The following is a 16,772-nucleotide window of genomic DNA, read 5'->3' on the forward strand; positions in this document are numbered from 1 at the left end:
CCTTTTAGGTGTGAAACCAATGTTGGTTCCAGCTATATTTGATCCAATAGTGAAGATATTGGGCCTGAGTCATCACATGACGTAGATGCTCTGTTTTTCAAATTTGGAGGAATAGGCATCCTGGCTCATTATTAAAATATGATTAATAAATAGATAGAGTTTTTAATAGCATTGCAGTTTTAAAATATCAATCAAATTTATATTTACAGAAACATGTTGCATAAAAAATTGTTACTCCTAATTCCAAATCAAGTGAAAAACAAAATGCTGATGGCTTTTTCATCACTTGCTTTTTCCACTAGTCAGGTGCCCTGGCTTTTCCTAGTACAAGTCCTACTCAATTATGCCACAATTATCACTTTAGGTCCGTTTTCAGCTGTATTAAATAGTGAAGTATTGTTTATGCTATTGCTCAGATAGCAATGCATTGGGATACAGCCATCCAGTGAGCACTGACCTGAAGTTTTCTTAAACACACCTTTTTTAATATAACGTGCTCTCATATGTTGCATTACCTTTTTTTTTTTCTGCTGGTCACAAAGCATATCTACCTCACTTGATACATTAACGTTTACCAGTTGCTGTCTTGATTCTGCATTTGGCACAGGCTATGTTTGCAGCTATTGCAGTCTGCTGGTAATGTTCTGAAATTATGTATTGTTTATATATATGTTTCTGCATAATTGATTTACAGACCCCTTCCTTCTGTTGGGTCATTGCTACTGAATATTATACAGCACAACTTAGAATCCTTCTGGCGTCTGATGACTTCCAAGTTGTGTATGCGTTAATGGTTAGCTCACAGTAGATCTTGGCCTGAAAAATACAACTCTGCTTCAAAAGCCCTTTTCTCATTTGGGTGTTTATACCTTGGCTTTTTAATGTTCACAATAATTTTACACTTTCGCTTTCTGCATGTATTTGCATATTTTTCAAATTTCCCCAAAATAATAAAACTATCCTTTTTATTTGAGCAGTCGTGATAGTGGAGCAGGTATTATTACACCCTAATCAATTTGTAGTTCATTCAGTATTTGTGAGTAGATGGAGGGGAGAGGCATAAACTTCTCTTTTATTCCCTTAAAGACCTTCTGAAGTCTTAGCCCAAAAGCTTTGACTTTGCTAAATTTAGTGCACTTTCATTTCCTGCTGGTTTACAAATCATTGAATAGCATGCAAGCAATTAGGAGGAAAATACTAACTTTCTTAATAGTTAATCTGGTATGAAGAATGGAAAGAAGGGTGTTAGTTTCATGCAGTAGAATACTCCTTTCCAGAAACTATATAAATGCAATGGTATGCTCCAGTGTTCACATCATGCTTTGGCATGACTGTATTTATGAAAGAGATAAGGCAGAGGTAAAAGATGCTGTTCTAGTCATAAGATGCAGCCTCAGCACATGGAGGAGGAAAAAAGCTGAGTTTAGTTTCCACGCTTTTTCAACAAGTAAATATGCATGACTGTCGAAGTTTCTAAACCAATGCAGGTCAGTAAATAAACCAATTTAGGACAGCAAATAGTATATTCATAATCAGGGGTTATCTTCATGGAATCATTCCAGAAACAGAATTTCAAAAGAGAAATTTTATTGAGTCCTTTCCACACAGAATTTTTTTTTATGAGTCCCAAAATCTAACCCATTGTCTTCCAAAATATGGAATTTAATATGCTTGTAGTATCACAATGAAGAGACATGACAGGTAAGTAGAATGAACAACTTCTCCCCATATTCCCTGTATCCTTATATGAGGTAATAGGTAGAAATCATAAACTGTGATAGTGCCAGGCTCACGCCATCCATTCTTCGCTCTACAAGCCACCTTCCTTTTTATTTTATCTTATCTTCTAATTACAGCCTAACTGCAGAAATTGTTTACCATATAATGATATTTGGAATATTATTTTACCCATTTTTAGTGAGACTTAGAATTGGAAATCTAGTATTCACTGTGTGACCAAATGGCAGTTCCAGAATTAGCGTATGAACTGATGGTATGCCCATCATGTCTTATGTTTGAGAAAATGAATCTGTATGAATGGCTGTTAATCTGTGCTCAACTGTTATAAATGTTCTAGATTGGTTCCTCAGAAGAATTCCCTCCTTCTTTCTTCCCCTTAGAATTTTTCTTTCTGAAAGCAAAGTATCCTGAAGTCATAAATATCTTACAGAGCTTATGAAATAGTTTTAAATATAGTTATTGAATGCCTATTAAAGATATTTTAAAGTGAAGTTTTCTTGGGCTAAACAACAAGGAAATTATTTTGTGGCCATTTTCGTTCTCTGCATTTTTTTCCCCAAAATGTCTGAAGACCAGATGTTCTTTCTGAGCAGGGCACCATGTATCCTTGGGAGGTGGAAGATGACATTTTTTTATTCTCTGTTCAGCCTGCTTTATTCCCATGTTCCCAAACCCTACTGGGATAAATGCAGAGAACTAGAAACACTAAACAAGACTGCCAACATGGCAACATATGCTTCAATAATAAAAATATTCTTTAAAATAGTAACGGTTGTAGTCTTGTTCTGAAACTTTATGCCAAACTCTGCTTTTTGCAAAACTCCCCAACTGCCTAATAAACATGTAACATCACAGACTGAACTTGTGTAGAGAATCTGTATATTTCCAGGAGACTTTAGGTAATTTTATAAATGGCAGGAACCTGGTTGAAATCAGTTTTGGTTTTAGCTGTTGTTTGATCCACAGAACCTTAATGCATGTGACAGCTGTTGAATCCCTGGGAACATTAGAGTGAATCCATATACAGCGTCCAATTTCATCCTTTACAAGTACAACCACAAATACCCTTAGCAATCCATTTCTAACCACTTTTTGAGAAGCATTCAAAAATGAGTTTTTCATCCCTTTATTGTCTCCTTTCATACTGATAGCAACTTCGTTGTGTACAGAATAACATCTTTGACCTCTTTTGATAAGGCAGCTCTACTTTCAGGTTAGGATATGTGAATTAATGAACTGGAAGTCTAAATGTAGAAGGAGGAAAAAAATACAAAAAACAGGGAGGAGGGGACTGTCTATGGTGGCGGAAGCTTTCAACTCTTCGTAGCAGAGGTGAAGCACATTTAGTGATATTCAAGACATTACCTTAATTTTCTATCTTTATTTCACCCCTTGTATAACATCAGAAGTTGCATTTGATTAGCTATCTGAATAATAGATTGCTTTGTTTCTAAAACTGAAGTAACCTCGTTTCAGTATTTAAGTGCAATTTTTCCACTGTTGGTTTGTTTTACATAAGAAGGGTATGAAATATATTCATATATTTTCTTATTTTAATTTGTATTATAGGGAGTCCAATGCCATTTGGTCTACCAGTTGATAGTTGAAGGAATCTTTATATGCATATACATTTATATATGTACGTTAAAAATAACTGCTTTGTGTTACAGAGCGGTGCCAAAGTTGTCAGTCTAAGACTTGAATAAGTTAAAGACACTTTGATATGGAAATACTGAGACAGTGTGGATGTACTTAGAAAAAAAGTTCAGTGTCTGCCTCTGCATAGTTAAGAAAACGAATGTAATTGGTGTGATGTGAGATGGGCTTTACTGTATAATACAGCTTTAAGGAGAAAAATATCACAAGTTTTGTATTAAATAAAGGAATAAACATACTGTTGTTGATAGAAGCTAATTGCTCTATTCTGGTACTACTGGAATTAGCTACCTGAAATAACAAATTCAAATATGAACATAAAAGGCGATACTGTTTTTATAATATGTGAAAATGTGTAAAGTTTGTGAATGTTTAGTATTTTCTCCATACATGTATCAACACGTGTGCATATAAAGATTCCCTAAAATACTACTTAACAGTACGAAATAACAGTGGACTACATGGCAATATTAATGTATTGTTTTCTTAAGTACTTCACAGAGCTCATACATTTCACATGTAAAACCATAAGATATTACTGTTAGAATAATTAGTCAGGCTAATAATTGTCCTTTAGAAACATTTTTGTCATATTTGAGTTATAAAATGATTAATCTGATCCATTTTCAAAAACATTTCATCATTCTGGATTGAAGCAAACCAGAGAGTTTTCATCATCCCAAGAGAGAATTATATGGTTTAAGTGGGAAACTGAACACTTGAAGCTGGTTTCCAACATTAAGTGCAGCTTTCAGTACTGTGAGAACTGTATTTAGGAAGATTTGAATTTCTGCAGTACATCTTCACTGGCTTTGAACTCTGCCAGCAAATGTTCCTGTTAGACGTGTTCATTTCCCACCTCCTTATTGTAATTGCCAAATAGAGTTAATATGTTAATGTTCACCACAGGTTGTAGAGCAAATGCTTCAATGCTTCATGCTTCAGGCTGAAATAGTATTAGATACAGAAATAGCAGTTAATACAGATATTAATTTTTTAAGTAGGAAAAAAGTAGCATGATAATAGAAGCTACCATTCATCTTGAGTGAATTATATTGTGAGGTTTCTGGAAGTCATAAATCATGGAATTTGCCCACTTCCAGTTTGATTCCTCTTAGGAATAAAGTTTGGCATTTGTATAGCACTATATTCTGTCCTCCAAAACCAAAAAAGATATTTGAATATGGCAGACAACAGATAATTTGAAAAGCTAACCTTTTGGATTAAACTTGTGACTGGAGGGTAATATGTAATTTACTAATGAGATAAGAATTCCAGTAAACTCAAATTTGCTGACTCCTGGTCTGTAATTCCAGTAATGTATTTTGTTTGAACAAAGACTTTGTTCTGTGATGATGAGCAAAACAAGTTAGTAACTGTGAATAAAAAAAAGACTATATACCTAATCTTTATTGTTTTACAGTAATCTCTGGTAGTCTGTCCTTCAAAGCAGGGAACGTGGTGAAGAAGCTCTTATTTTTTTACGTGTCAACAAGTGAATTGTTGCCTTCTTGTAATGTTTTGAGCTAAAACACCAACATCTGTGGCAATGTAACTGTTAAACATGTATCCACTGTAGTTTGAGTTTCTCTTATTTTTGAAAAACTGCAATGCTGTGGCTTTTTTTGTTGGCTGTCTCATTAAACCATCCTCTCCCACAGGAATGGAACATATATTGTGGTTTCTATAACTTAGCCGAGTGCATGGTAAAAGCCCTGCTTTCCAGATGGATAGGCTGACAGTGTGCTCACTGTAGATTTCTCTGTTATTAATTCTTGCTCTTTGGTTTGTGTTTGCTTTTCCTCCACAGCCTCACCCCACCCTTGGATCAAGTAGGCTCCCTGTTCTGTCTGGGCAGTATGGGTGAAGGTTAAAAAGGGTTTGAAGTAGTTGTCCATATGTAGCTTTTCATTCTGCCCTATTGAGAACTCTCGTCTGTTTGCAGTACCAGCAAGGTACTGCAGGTACTGTAGAGTAAGTGCAATCCTTTCACTCTTATTCACAAGGCAGAGTGCAACTAGAGCCAGTTTGCTTCCTTTCAACCACCTTGTTGAAACAAATTGCTTACCATGAATGTTTCTCCTCCACCACCACCACGTCTACCCCTTGATGAACACTTTCAGATAAACTGTGTCATCTTTTGCTGGTCTGAATTACAAGGCCTGTATTTTATTTTCTGCCGCGTGATAAGAACTCTGCTACCTTGGGGGTGGCTTCCTTTTGCATCTTTTCCCTCTCTTGTTCAAGAAAAGGATTTTCTTTTGGCTTTTTCTGAATCCCAGATAGACCCAAAGCCCCTCTTCAAGGCTGAGGAGGATACGGTATATGAGCTTTGATACCTGCCATTCTGAAGTGGAAACAGTCGTGGCTGCAGAGCTCTTGTATAGTGACAGCTAAGTCAAGGACCTTTCCTTCAGTTCCTCCATATACAGCTCTCAAGCAGGAAAATCTTTTACTCCTTCAAGTATTCTGTGGATACTTTCCAGTTGTTTGACATTTTTTAATGCCTTCTCTCATGGAAGATAATGTGCTGCAGAGCAATCTCATATTCCACCAGCCAGCACAAGAAAAGCATTGTAAGCAGCCTGTAGAGGATACTTCCATCACTGTAACAACTATGGGCAGTGGCCCTTCCAAACTATTGCTGCGGATGATGTCCCTGGACACAAATGGGAGTCTTGAACTAGTTCTCATTGGCCATCTCTCTGTTCAGAGCCAGACTGGTAGTCTTTCAAACTACATTTATGTCAAATAACTTCGAATGCTTTAGTATGGACTTTACAGGTGAGGGCTCTAGGATTTAATTTGCTTTGTTGCCACAGCATAATTCTCCAACTCTGTCCCTTTTCAGGGACCCTTCACAATTGTTTGCCTAAATTGACAGTAGGTGCTATGTTGGTGAGTATTTTTAGAACCAGTAACTGCATACCTCAGCAATCTCAACATCTATTCAGTGGTGCCTAAGAGGAAACAAGATCTATGGCCTTTCCATACCTGTTCAGTTCTTTGTATGACAGTAACAATGGCCTCCCATTTTAGATCTTAAGGACTCTCCCTCTTTCCTTGATTTGATAATTAGCTTCTAGGAAGACCTACAAGAAAGCTGTTATTTAATTTCAAGCAATGCCCAAGTTCTGTTTAATCTTCTCAATCTCAATGAGAATCAACAACTAAATTTTATATCACTGCAAGACTTTGAAACTGTTTTTACTTCTGTAGTGACGATAGCTTTCCTACTTGTGAACTGATACCAGTCTATGTTAAATTTTATTCTTTGGTTCACTTCCTAGCCAGTCTCTGCAAGTAAAACAGTTGTCTGACACTTTTAGGACACATAACCTCATTTGTATGTGTGGTGCTACATATGACACTTCTGCTCCTTGCCTCCAAATAAAGCTGCATTCAGTCTATTCTCCCTCAGTTAAGTGGGTTGTTACTTCTCAGGCTGTAAAGAGCATTTCATCAGTTCTGCCTTTGGTAGCAGGATCCCCTCACCATTTGAAGAAGAAACCTTCTCTGTGTCTCTCTCTCCTCTGGGGTACTGACATTGGATGTGGCTCTTGTGGATGTGGAGATTTGTTGCAAATGGATTACAGCCACAGGAGAAACTGGAGCTTCACATTCTGGAGGAACTGGAGCTTCACATTCTTATTATAGAGCGCTGTCCAGTTTGAAATGCATTCTGGTCACGCGTGAAAGACCTATGCATCCAAATGATAATGATACAGTACATCAGTAGGATTGTATGAAGTGTCTTTTCTCTTTCAAAAGATAATCTCCAAAAGAACCTTACTGACATTTAAAATCAAATTTCTTTTTGAACCAACTCCACAGTGAGATTAGGTGAATGACATTCTTGCCTCTAAACCATGCGTCAGGTGTTGCTTGGGTAGTCTCACAGTATTAGGATTGATCTGAGTTTTATCTTTTTACTTCCCATACTGTTAAAAACTGCCACTTCTTTCTTAGTTGTGTTTCTGATGGCATGCGTGGTTGAAGAGACAGAGATTGTATTTCACCCAGTTTAGCTTGTCCCTTGAGTCCCACTCAGAGTAAAGGAGAACAGGACCCCAGTGGTTTTGACATGGTTGGGGAAGTTTTGTTATCAGGACCTCAGTAAGTTGACCAGAGTCCCCACCATTACATCTGGACTAGGAACAGTGATTAAACTATGATCCCTCCAGACTCAAAAATCTTCACAACACTGGATTGTGGATGGCTGTCATTGGATGAGGGCTTCTGTTCCTCTCCAGCATAAATGATAGGAATGTGTAGACTCTTTTCCGCCCTCCTAGGTGGATGAAAATTTCATCTTAGTTTGCCCAGCAATCTGTTCCTTCCACATCAACTGCAATTATTTTCAAATATCCACTTCAGTTGAGTAAAGAGATAAGCAAAAGTCTATACTGAGTCAGCCCATTATTCTACTCTTTATTGAGCCTATGCTTTTACCAAAAGATTTTTGGATTTCTGGTCTGGTCTCTTCCTGCCACCTCCCTCCTCAACATCTGTCAGAACTGTCTGTACCTTCACCAAATGTTTTGCCATCTCTGAAGTCCCCAAGACTGATGTGAATTTTAATAAAGCAATGTTCTTTGAAGAAATCTAAGGTTGCTCCCCTGGGTAGTTAGTGAAACAGTACAACTACTTCAAGTCGTTTTAATTTAAAACTATGTATGGAAGCACTTCTAAGTCAAAGCATGTTATGTAAGAGCAGACCATCTGAAGCCTGTCTTCCAGCAGCTTGTCTCCTAGACCCTTTCTTAAATGTTTCTTTACTCTTTCCCTTTCCATCTCTGTCTTGCACCTCTCTTTCTCCCTCTCCCACACGCGCAAATGCTTGGTATAGTAACCCACCGCTTGTCTTCTGCGACAGTGCACCCAACAACAGCAAGGCATGCAGTCACACGTCTGAGCTTGTGCCTTTGGTGTTTGAATGGTTGTCTACCTATTGCCAAACACAGCGATTCACAGCAGGGTTCTGCCTTCCCTCTGCGGGCACACAAACCAGTATGTTTCCTCCCTGCCTGGCTGCCAGTTTCAACAACCAGTCGTGAGACTCCATTCCCTCTGTCAAATAAAATTGAAGTTGGGCAATGGATTCAGAAGTCAGCTACAGAGATGGATATTGGTTTCAGAGATCCCATCAACCTTGTTTTCTTAGGAAACCATTTTGGGAAAGTTGCTGGCTTGAAAGCCACTTATTATAGCATTGAAAAATACACACTTTTCTCTGTGATACAAGACTGGATTAAATAACCTTCATTCTTGCAGATCTGATTAAATTATAGCAAGTTAAACTGTTGATAAATTATCAGTGTTTCTATATTGTCTTTAGGCATTTTTTTAAGAAGAAAGTTAGTACTACAATACGTAATTCTTCCACGTACCACTCAACAGTGGTAGTGTAGAACTGTAAAGCAGTCCATATGTGAACAGATTTCATTTTCAAGGGCAACAGGTCTTTCAGGGTGGGATCTTTGTAAAATTCATAGCCAGGATGTCAGTGTAGCTTAGCCATTATGTTCTGCTTTTGATTTGTAGAATGAAAACTTCTGGAATGTTTTCATTAAAACTTATGAAGAGTATTTTTTGCTTCTGAGGGTAAACATGGGATCTTAAAATAACTGGTACTACTGATGAGAATAACTTTTCAAAGTAATACAAAATGACTTGTTTGTGTATCACAAGAGCCAACGAGTGAAACATGATTTTTGGGACATGTTGTACTTAGTATGGGAAATAATTATTATAATTAACTGTTGATGGGATTCCCTTATATGGAACTTTTGATGCATGGGATACATCAAAATACAATTCATAAGGCTGGGGTGGGGGATATATTTTGGCACATATATTGAAATATCAACTTGGGCAGCTGAAGTACATTTTTGTTAGATGTTTGTCACGTTTTCAGCTTTGCCGCCTGAAGGAGGTACGTTACTTTTTTTTCCCCTAGATACAAATGTATGGGCTAGTTGGACTTTTAAAGTTTTCTGGATACTGGAAATGAATGACATGCTAAGTTAGGGGGTGCATGGGATTTGTATATACAGGATTAAAATCTTGCATTTTTAACTATGTATAGGATAACAGTCTCAGTGAAAGGTTAGAATTATTTTGATTGTAAGGGGGGGGGGCAGGTAGTCATCTCTCCAAGGCAGGTAACTTTTCTGTTTCTTCCTGAAATGACTTTCTTAGAGCATCAGTAAATCATATTTAATGAATAAAAAGCATTAATATGTAATAGTTGGGAGACTTTACCATATTTAAAAGTTCAGTTGAAAGACACGGGGAATTTTCAGTATTGAGTAATGCATTCAGTGACTTATTCTCTAAGTTCTTCCCATGTACACATGAACTGAAATAACTAAGGACCTGGAAAATTAAAATGCCAACAGAAATACACACTATTTGCAATTGCACTATCAAAAAAAACCTGTTGGTAGTTGCAGGAGATTTTTAAATGAGCTTTTTTAATAAAATAAGATTTTTAAAAGCTTTTTTTTACGTCACATGAAACTGTGGAAAGTACTACATTAACAAGATAATTTGGGGGGAACGAGGACAACACAAATGATAGTCTTTATTCTTGGATTACATTAAGATTTTATGGAAAGAACTGCATACTCATAAACCAAAGTAGAACTGTGTAGTTTGCATTTGAAATAATATGTCTGTGCAGTTGGAAGTTACTTTGGTGATATCCTTCCAAACCATGGAAATTTTAAGAGTTCTCCCTTGTTACACTGTGTCCATGAACTGCTTATTAAGTAATAAGAACCCACCATAAAAATATGCCCTCTTTTGAGTTAAATCCTGAATATAGAAATCACTGGTCATTTTGTTGTTAATAAGCTCTATATACTATAGCATCATCTATTTTAAACTGAGAACTAATTGCAATAGTGTAGTGTAATTCACTGATAGTGAAATCTACTCCTGCTTAATATGTTTTGTAATACTGACCCCCAAAATTTAAATTTTCCAATTCTGGAGTATTCCAAATTATTTAAGAGTTAGTCACATATTATGAAATTTTACAGTGTATGTATAGACTAGACTAGGCTATTTCAGTTGGAAGGGACCTACAGTGATCACCTAGTCCAACTGCCTGACCACTTCAGGGCTGACCAAAAGTTAAAGCATGTTACTAAGGGCATTGTCCAAATGCCTCTTAAACACTGACAGCCTTGGGGCATTGACCACCTCTCTAGGAAGCCTGTTCCAGTGTTTGACCACCCTCTCGGTAAAGAAATGCTTCCTAATGTCCAGCCTAAACCTCCCCTGGCACAGCTTTGAACCATTCCCACGCGTCCTGTCACTGGATACCAGGGAGAAGAACTCAGCACCTCCCTCTGCACTCCCCCTCCTCAGGAAGCTGGAGAGAGCAATGAGGTCGCCCCTCAGCCTCCTTTTCTCCAAACTAGACAAGCCCAAAGTCCTTAGCTGCTCCTCATAGGACATGCCTTCCAGCCTTTTCACCAGGTTGGTTTCCCTCCTCTGGATGCATTCAAGGACCTTCACATCCTTCTTAAATTGCGGGGCCCAGAACTGCACGCAGTACTCCAGGTGAGGCCGCGCTAACCCTGAATACAGCGGGATAATCACCTCTTTTGACCGGCTGGTTATGCTGTGTTTGATGCACCCCAGGACGCGGTTTGCCCTCTTGGCTGCCAGGGCACACTGCTGACTCCTATTGAACCTGCTGTCGACCAGCACCCCCAGATCCCTTTCTGCAGGGCTGATCTCCAGCCGCTCCCCTCCCAATTTATACCTGTGCCTGGCATTACTCCGTCCTAGGTGCAGAATCTGGCATTTGGACTTGTTACATTTCATCCCATTAATCATAGCCCAATGCTCCAATCTGTCGAGATCCCTCTGCAAGGCCTCCTGTCCCTCAAGAGAGTCAACAGCACCTCCCAGTTTGGTATCATCATCAAACTTGCTAATGGTGCATTCAACTCCTGCATCCAGACTGTTAATAGATATATTGAACAGAACGGGCCCTAGAATTGAGCCCTGAGAACACCACTGGTCACCAGCCAGATGTAGCCCCATTCACTACAACCCTTTGAGCTCTGCCCTTCAGCCAGTTCTTCACCCAGCGCACCGTGAACCCACTCATCCCACAGTTGGACAACTTGTCCAGAAGGATGCTGTGAGGGACAGTATCAAAAGCCTTACTAAAATCCAGAAGAACTCCATCCACCACCCTCCCTTCGTCCACCAGGCGGGTGACCTTACCATAGAAGGAGATCAAATTAGTTAAACAGGACTTTGCCTTTGTGAACCCATGTTGACTGTGCCTGATGATTGCATTACCTAATATAATCGTGTACGTGTTACCCATTATAACAGAGTATATACTCAACAACTGCACATCTTCATACATTGTTTGGCATCGTTGAGCTGTAGATGTTATTAAAGTAGTAGGGTCTCTCTATCAGCAAAGTACTTTTAAAAAAGTTTAAACATACATAAACATGAAGATACACTGTTAAAGTATTGATTTTCTGTAAGTGTTCTAGTTATCATTCATTTATAAAATCACTGGAGTATTTTTCATTAAACAGTGGTTTTGTTCCACATTAGTCATATTTGTGGATCCTTAAAATTACATTATTGTGATACTGAATTCATGTAAAAATATAGGGTTTATATTTCTAGTATATTAAGCAAGCAATTTAGAAGTTGTTCTCACTAGGAGAGACTAGAAGGACAAAGGGACTTCTCCCAGATTAGTTTCTTCTGTACGCTTTCTCACTTGGATTACTTGGGTACAGGGTGATTGGAGAAGTCACATAGTAGGAGAGGCATAGAGTTCTGGTTTATCTGCAGGCAGGCCTGCTTCTGGCCTAAAGATGGGCTCTGCAGTCCAGTCGCAGTGAGAGGTGGCACTTGTGCTGCAAGAGAGGCAGTAGGCTGGAGCCAGAAGTAATTTAGTCCTGATAAGTCTATTGCGTCTCAGGAACCAGGAGAATTCCAGCAGACACGATTCACCAGATCTATCTACATTAGTGATTTAGCATGTTGGAGAGCTTCTTTTTGGTGCAAATTTGCATTGCGTCTGTACTTGGAATCCTGCTGCATGCAATTAAGTGTCCAAGAGCTGTGCTGAAAGCTGTTTCTCTCCCGGAGGAGCCAACACTTAAGTGTGGACACAAGGGCTTACAGCAACTGGCTCTGCCTCTGCGTAGTGTGCTTCTAGGAGTGACGTTTGGCACGAACTTCATTGCCAGTAAAGATGTGATGTGGATACCCCTTAATACATCACAGCAAATTGAACCCCAATCTTTCCCTCCGTGCGCTGCATCGCTTGGTAATGTAGATGTTTGCATGGTGCTCAAGTGGCAATGCAGTAGCCCTTCGGAGTGAAAGTATAATGGGCTGGTGATCTAGAGCCTTGGAAGACAGGGCAAATGTCTCCTCCTAACTTTTTGTCTAATACAATCCTGTATAAGACCAAATATTTCCCTCTCCTGTACGTAGAAATGAGGGGAGCTCTGTAACCCCCACTGTATGCACCTTATGCCAGTAACAGCTGTATCATTGATGATTTGAAAGTAAAACTGTTGCCTGTTATTTTTAAGTCTATGTTGTGCTCCATCTTATCCCTGTTTGTGTATCCTAGGCAGCTGGCTTTCATTCAGGAAAGTTTTTAAGTATATGCTGGATGCCATTAGGTGTATACTTAAAATTCTTGACTGATTTGGAGTCACCTGTTCAGAGAAGCTGGTTAAGAGTGGAATTCTGGTCAAATGTATGATTTGTTTCTGTTCTTTTCCTGAAGCAGTTTTCTTAATCTGGTAAAAGAACAGTAGGTCATTATGCATCTTTTAATTCTACATTTTCTGATGTCTTTTCTGTGCCTTCCTTCAAATGAAGTAATACAGACTTGTACAGTTTAGACCAAAGTTCACTGTTGGCACATGCAGGTATAATGAGAGGATGTTAACGTGAGTTTCTCTTTCAAGAAAATCTAAGTCATCTTCAGAAAGCGAACTTGAAATGAACTGAAAATAAAAAGATTATGTGTACTTTATGAAACAGTTTAAGGTAGCTTTGATTTGTAACATACTGATTTACCTAATACAATATGAACAAAAGCGTGTTTCCCAGGATTTAATGTTATTCAGACTAATGTCAATGCTGCGATTTTGGGGGGGTTGTGTTTACTGTTCATAGCATAGCAGGTAACATTGCATTTTTACTTTGACAGGAAGAAAAACTATAGAGGTGGTATTGTGAAATGCAGTGTTCACCTCTGAGCAAGTTTTTCATTTTCCTTGCTATGTGAAAAACAACATAGGGGATCATTTGCAAGAGGAGATACAGGATTTAAGTACTCCTAGCGAGCAGGTTTTGGAGCTCTATTTTGGAGTTTTGTGTTTTGTGTTGAACATCAAGTCTTTGTATCTTTTTAAACTAAAGAGTGTCTTGAATAGGTGTGTTTCTTACCCTTTATGCCACCTGTCATTTCTCATGAATAACTTACCAATTTCACTTTTTTTATAATAATGTTTTTGGCATAAAACCAGAGGGATATGCTTTTTGCTGGGTTTACAATAGGAGATAGACACGCGCCTCTCCACATGTGTTTTGGAAAGCATGATTGTATTTGAGGTTTTAAAAGTCACAGATAAATAAAAGCATTACAATAGCTACTATTGAAATCATACTTTTTCATGCAACTAAGAAACTTGTGTTCTGCCATTCTCTGAAATGGGCTTCAAAACATTCTCTCACAGCTTTCTGCCTACATAATTTTTGTATGTTTCAATGTATGCATAGTACACTCACTAAATTTCACTGGTATAGGTATATGTGTTTTCAGATATAAAGAATGACACTATAAATCTAAATCTCCACATAATACATGTAGTCTCCAAGTAGCTTTTGTGCCACAACATCTGCATGAAAAGACTTACATAAAATTTGTCTAGAAGTTTGTGGAATAATCTTTAACATATTTCTTGATTGGTTTACATCACTATCAGCAATATTGCCAAATTACCATAATTTTTCTTTTGTATTTAAATTTTCATTAATTTAAGGTCCAAACCTGTGTAGTATGGCTAAATACTTCCTTCGTAATCTGTATGTGAATCAAGAATATTCTGAAAGTTTTCTTCTTTTTTTTTTTTTCCCTAAGGATATGGCCCTTGTTGCTCCTGAAGCACCTTCAGAACAAGCTAGAAGGGTTTTCCAGACATATGACCCTGAAGGTAAGAGCTGTACTTCTTGCTGAAATAAGATTTTATAATCGAAATGTACTCATTCAGTAGAGACAAATTCCAAATAGTAATGAATACTGCATTGTGTAGGGTATCTCTTCAAAAATAGGACCATTATTTTCTAAAATTTGCTCCAAATACTACACTTCCAAATCCATTGTCCTTTCCATGCCAGGGTAATATGCTATTTACACCTGAGCTGATTAAGAGAGGAATTAAATACTTAGTACTTCAGACAAGAAATTTTCAATACAGTAGTCAGTCTACAAGTGACATGAAGAAATTTTCTGAGAATTCTGTAGTAAGGGAAGTTGAGTACAACATTGTGCAGTAGGAAGTAGAATTCTTAGAGCATAAGCTTTTTAACCTTGTCATGTTGTTTGTAATTAACATAAAGCTTAAATATAATTTGATTTCTCTTATATTACATTTTCATAAAATAACTGATCTGCTATGATTGCATTCTTCATGAAATTTTGTTCTTGAATGTATGTAGCATACACTGAAAATTTTCTTCTGTTTTGGAAAACAGAGGATGTCTAACATTCAGGTATTATTTTAACTAATCAAAAGGGAAAAAAATGTATAGTTATTATCCCGTGGTATCAAGTGGAGATTGCTATAAAGAGATTGAATTCTTAGGAAGTATTAAGCTTCTAAGTGTATGAATGATAAACCCACAGTTTCTGTATTGCACTCCTCACTTTAAAAAAAGTGGGAGAGAAGTGTTTGAAAACTATGTTCCTTCTAGAACCCCACCATTTGTTTGCAAATTTTAGAGATAAAGATACTCAGTATTTGTATTTTTGAATAAAATTTGTACTCCTGGAAAACATTTTGTTTCTTTTCCTAATGAGAAGCTTTGCTCCTTCTTCAGATAATGGTTTTATACCTGACACTCTGCTAGAAGATGTAATGAAGGCTCTGGACCTTGTTTCAGATCCTGAATAGTAAGTATAATACAATTTAAATACTACAGAAGTATCAATTAACCACATATTAATTATAATATAGAATTTTTTTCTGTATTCAGTTAACCACATATCAGTTATAATTTAGGGTTTTTTCTAGATTTTTTCCTAGCTTGCATTCTGGGCACAGAATGTTATTTTGAAGTGTTTAAGTTAGCTTTAAATTAAATGGGAGGAATTCAAATTAAAATGTCTCTAACTTTGGTAGTAATAACTAGAAGCCAAAAAACCCCTCAAACCTACTGCATTACTATATATTGAGGACGTAGTTGTGAATAGTCATGAATATATTTCTATATCTTAATGACAGTGAAACTGTGTGAGAAAAGAGCCAAACAACCAAGGTACTCCGAGGCAGATTAGCATTGGATTACCACTGGATCTATCTACAGAGTTTGAAGCTGAAACTGCTTCAGTTACACTTTTGTTTCCACCAGCGTTCAGTACCTTATAGTGTTTATAATTGTCATTTGTTTCCAGAAATGACACCTTGATTCCTAGGATTAGAGATAAAACTATCAAATGAAAAAGGTAATTTATTTTAGATCTTATGCGGACAGACCGGACTAATACTCAGTGGCAGCAGTTAACCTTTGGTGTCAAAGCTTACCACCTTTGCCACTAAATGCTTAACCCAGAAAGGAGAGCTATGTGCTTGAACTTCTTTACATCTCCAGAAGATGGTTCTGCTCTTTCGTAAGCATATGGTCTACTTTATTGGGGTCTAAATCAGTTGTTCCTGTAGAATGGCTGTGAAGACTGCAAGTTTACTTACCATAGCCATCTGAAATTTGATTGTTGCCATTTTCCGTCCTTTCAAATGTTACGAAGTACAACAAAGTTTACTGACCTGTTCTCTGTGGAGAATAGGAGTGAAAATTGAAATCAAAAGGCACCCGGGAAACTAAAACCAAAGAAAATACAAGACAAAAAGGCTAGCATTCATATCATGTCAATAAATGGTGAAATTTGCAGAACTTTTTTTTAAAGGGGAAAAAGACAAAAGCCTTAGTTTAATAGGTCTGAGAAGCTTTCTTTTGGCCTTTTTGTTCTGCTGCCTCAATAAATCTGCAGAAATCCTCTTTCTGCATTCAGCAGTTTTTCCATTTGGCTGTTTAGCCTTCAGGGTGTTTGTGGCACAGCCCTGGCCTATTTTATTGTGCGTAGC

At 37.6% G+C, this 16,772-nt stretch overlaps 1 protein-coding gene across 9 annotated transcripts in view; it reads left to right on the forward strand.

Annotated features, from left to right (window-relative positions):
• The window catches only part of MINDY3 (MINDY lysine 48 deubiquitinase 3), a 61,965-nt gene that overhangs the window by 34,884 nt on the left and 10,309 nt on the right, over positions 1-16,772 (forward strand). For all 9 annotated transcript variants that reach the window (XM_075492716.1, XM_075492717.1, XM_075492720.1 and 6 more), the window contains 2 exons: positions 14,552-14,624; positions 15,511-15,583. In XM_075492716.1, the coding sequence (XP_075348831.1) occupies positions 14,552-14,624; positions 15,511-15,583 (146 nt within the window). The remainder of the gene's footprint in view (positions 1-14,551; positions 14,625-15,510; positions 15,584-16,772) is intronic.

This window comes from Mycteria americana, chromosome 2 (genome assembly GCF_035582795.1).
Source record: "Mycteria americana isolate JAX WOST 10 ecotype Jacksonville Zoo and Gardens chromosome 2, USCA_MyAme_1.0, whole genome shotgun sequence".
In the NCBI taxonomy this organism is placed as follows: domain Eukaryota; kingdom Metazoa; phylum Chordata; class Aves; order Ciconiiformes; family Ciconiidae; genus Mycteria; species Mycteria americana.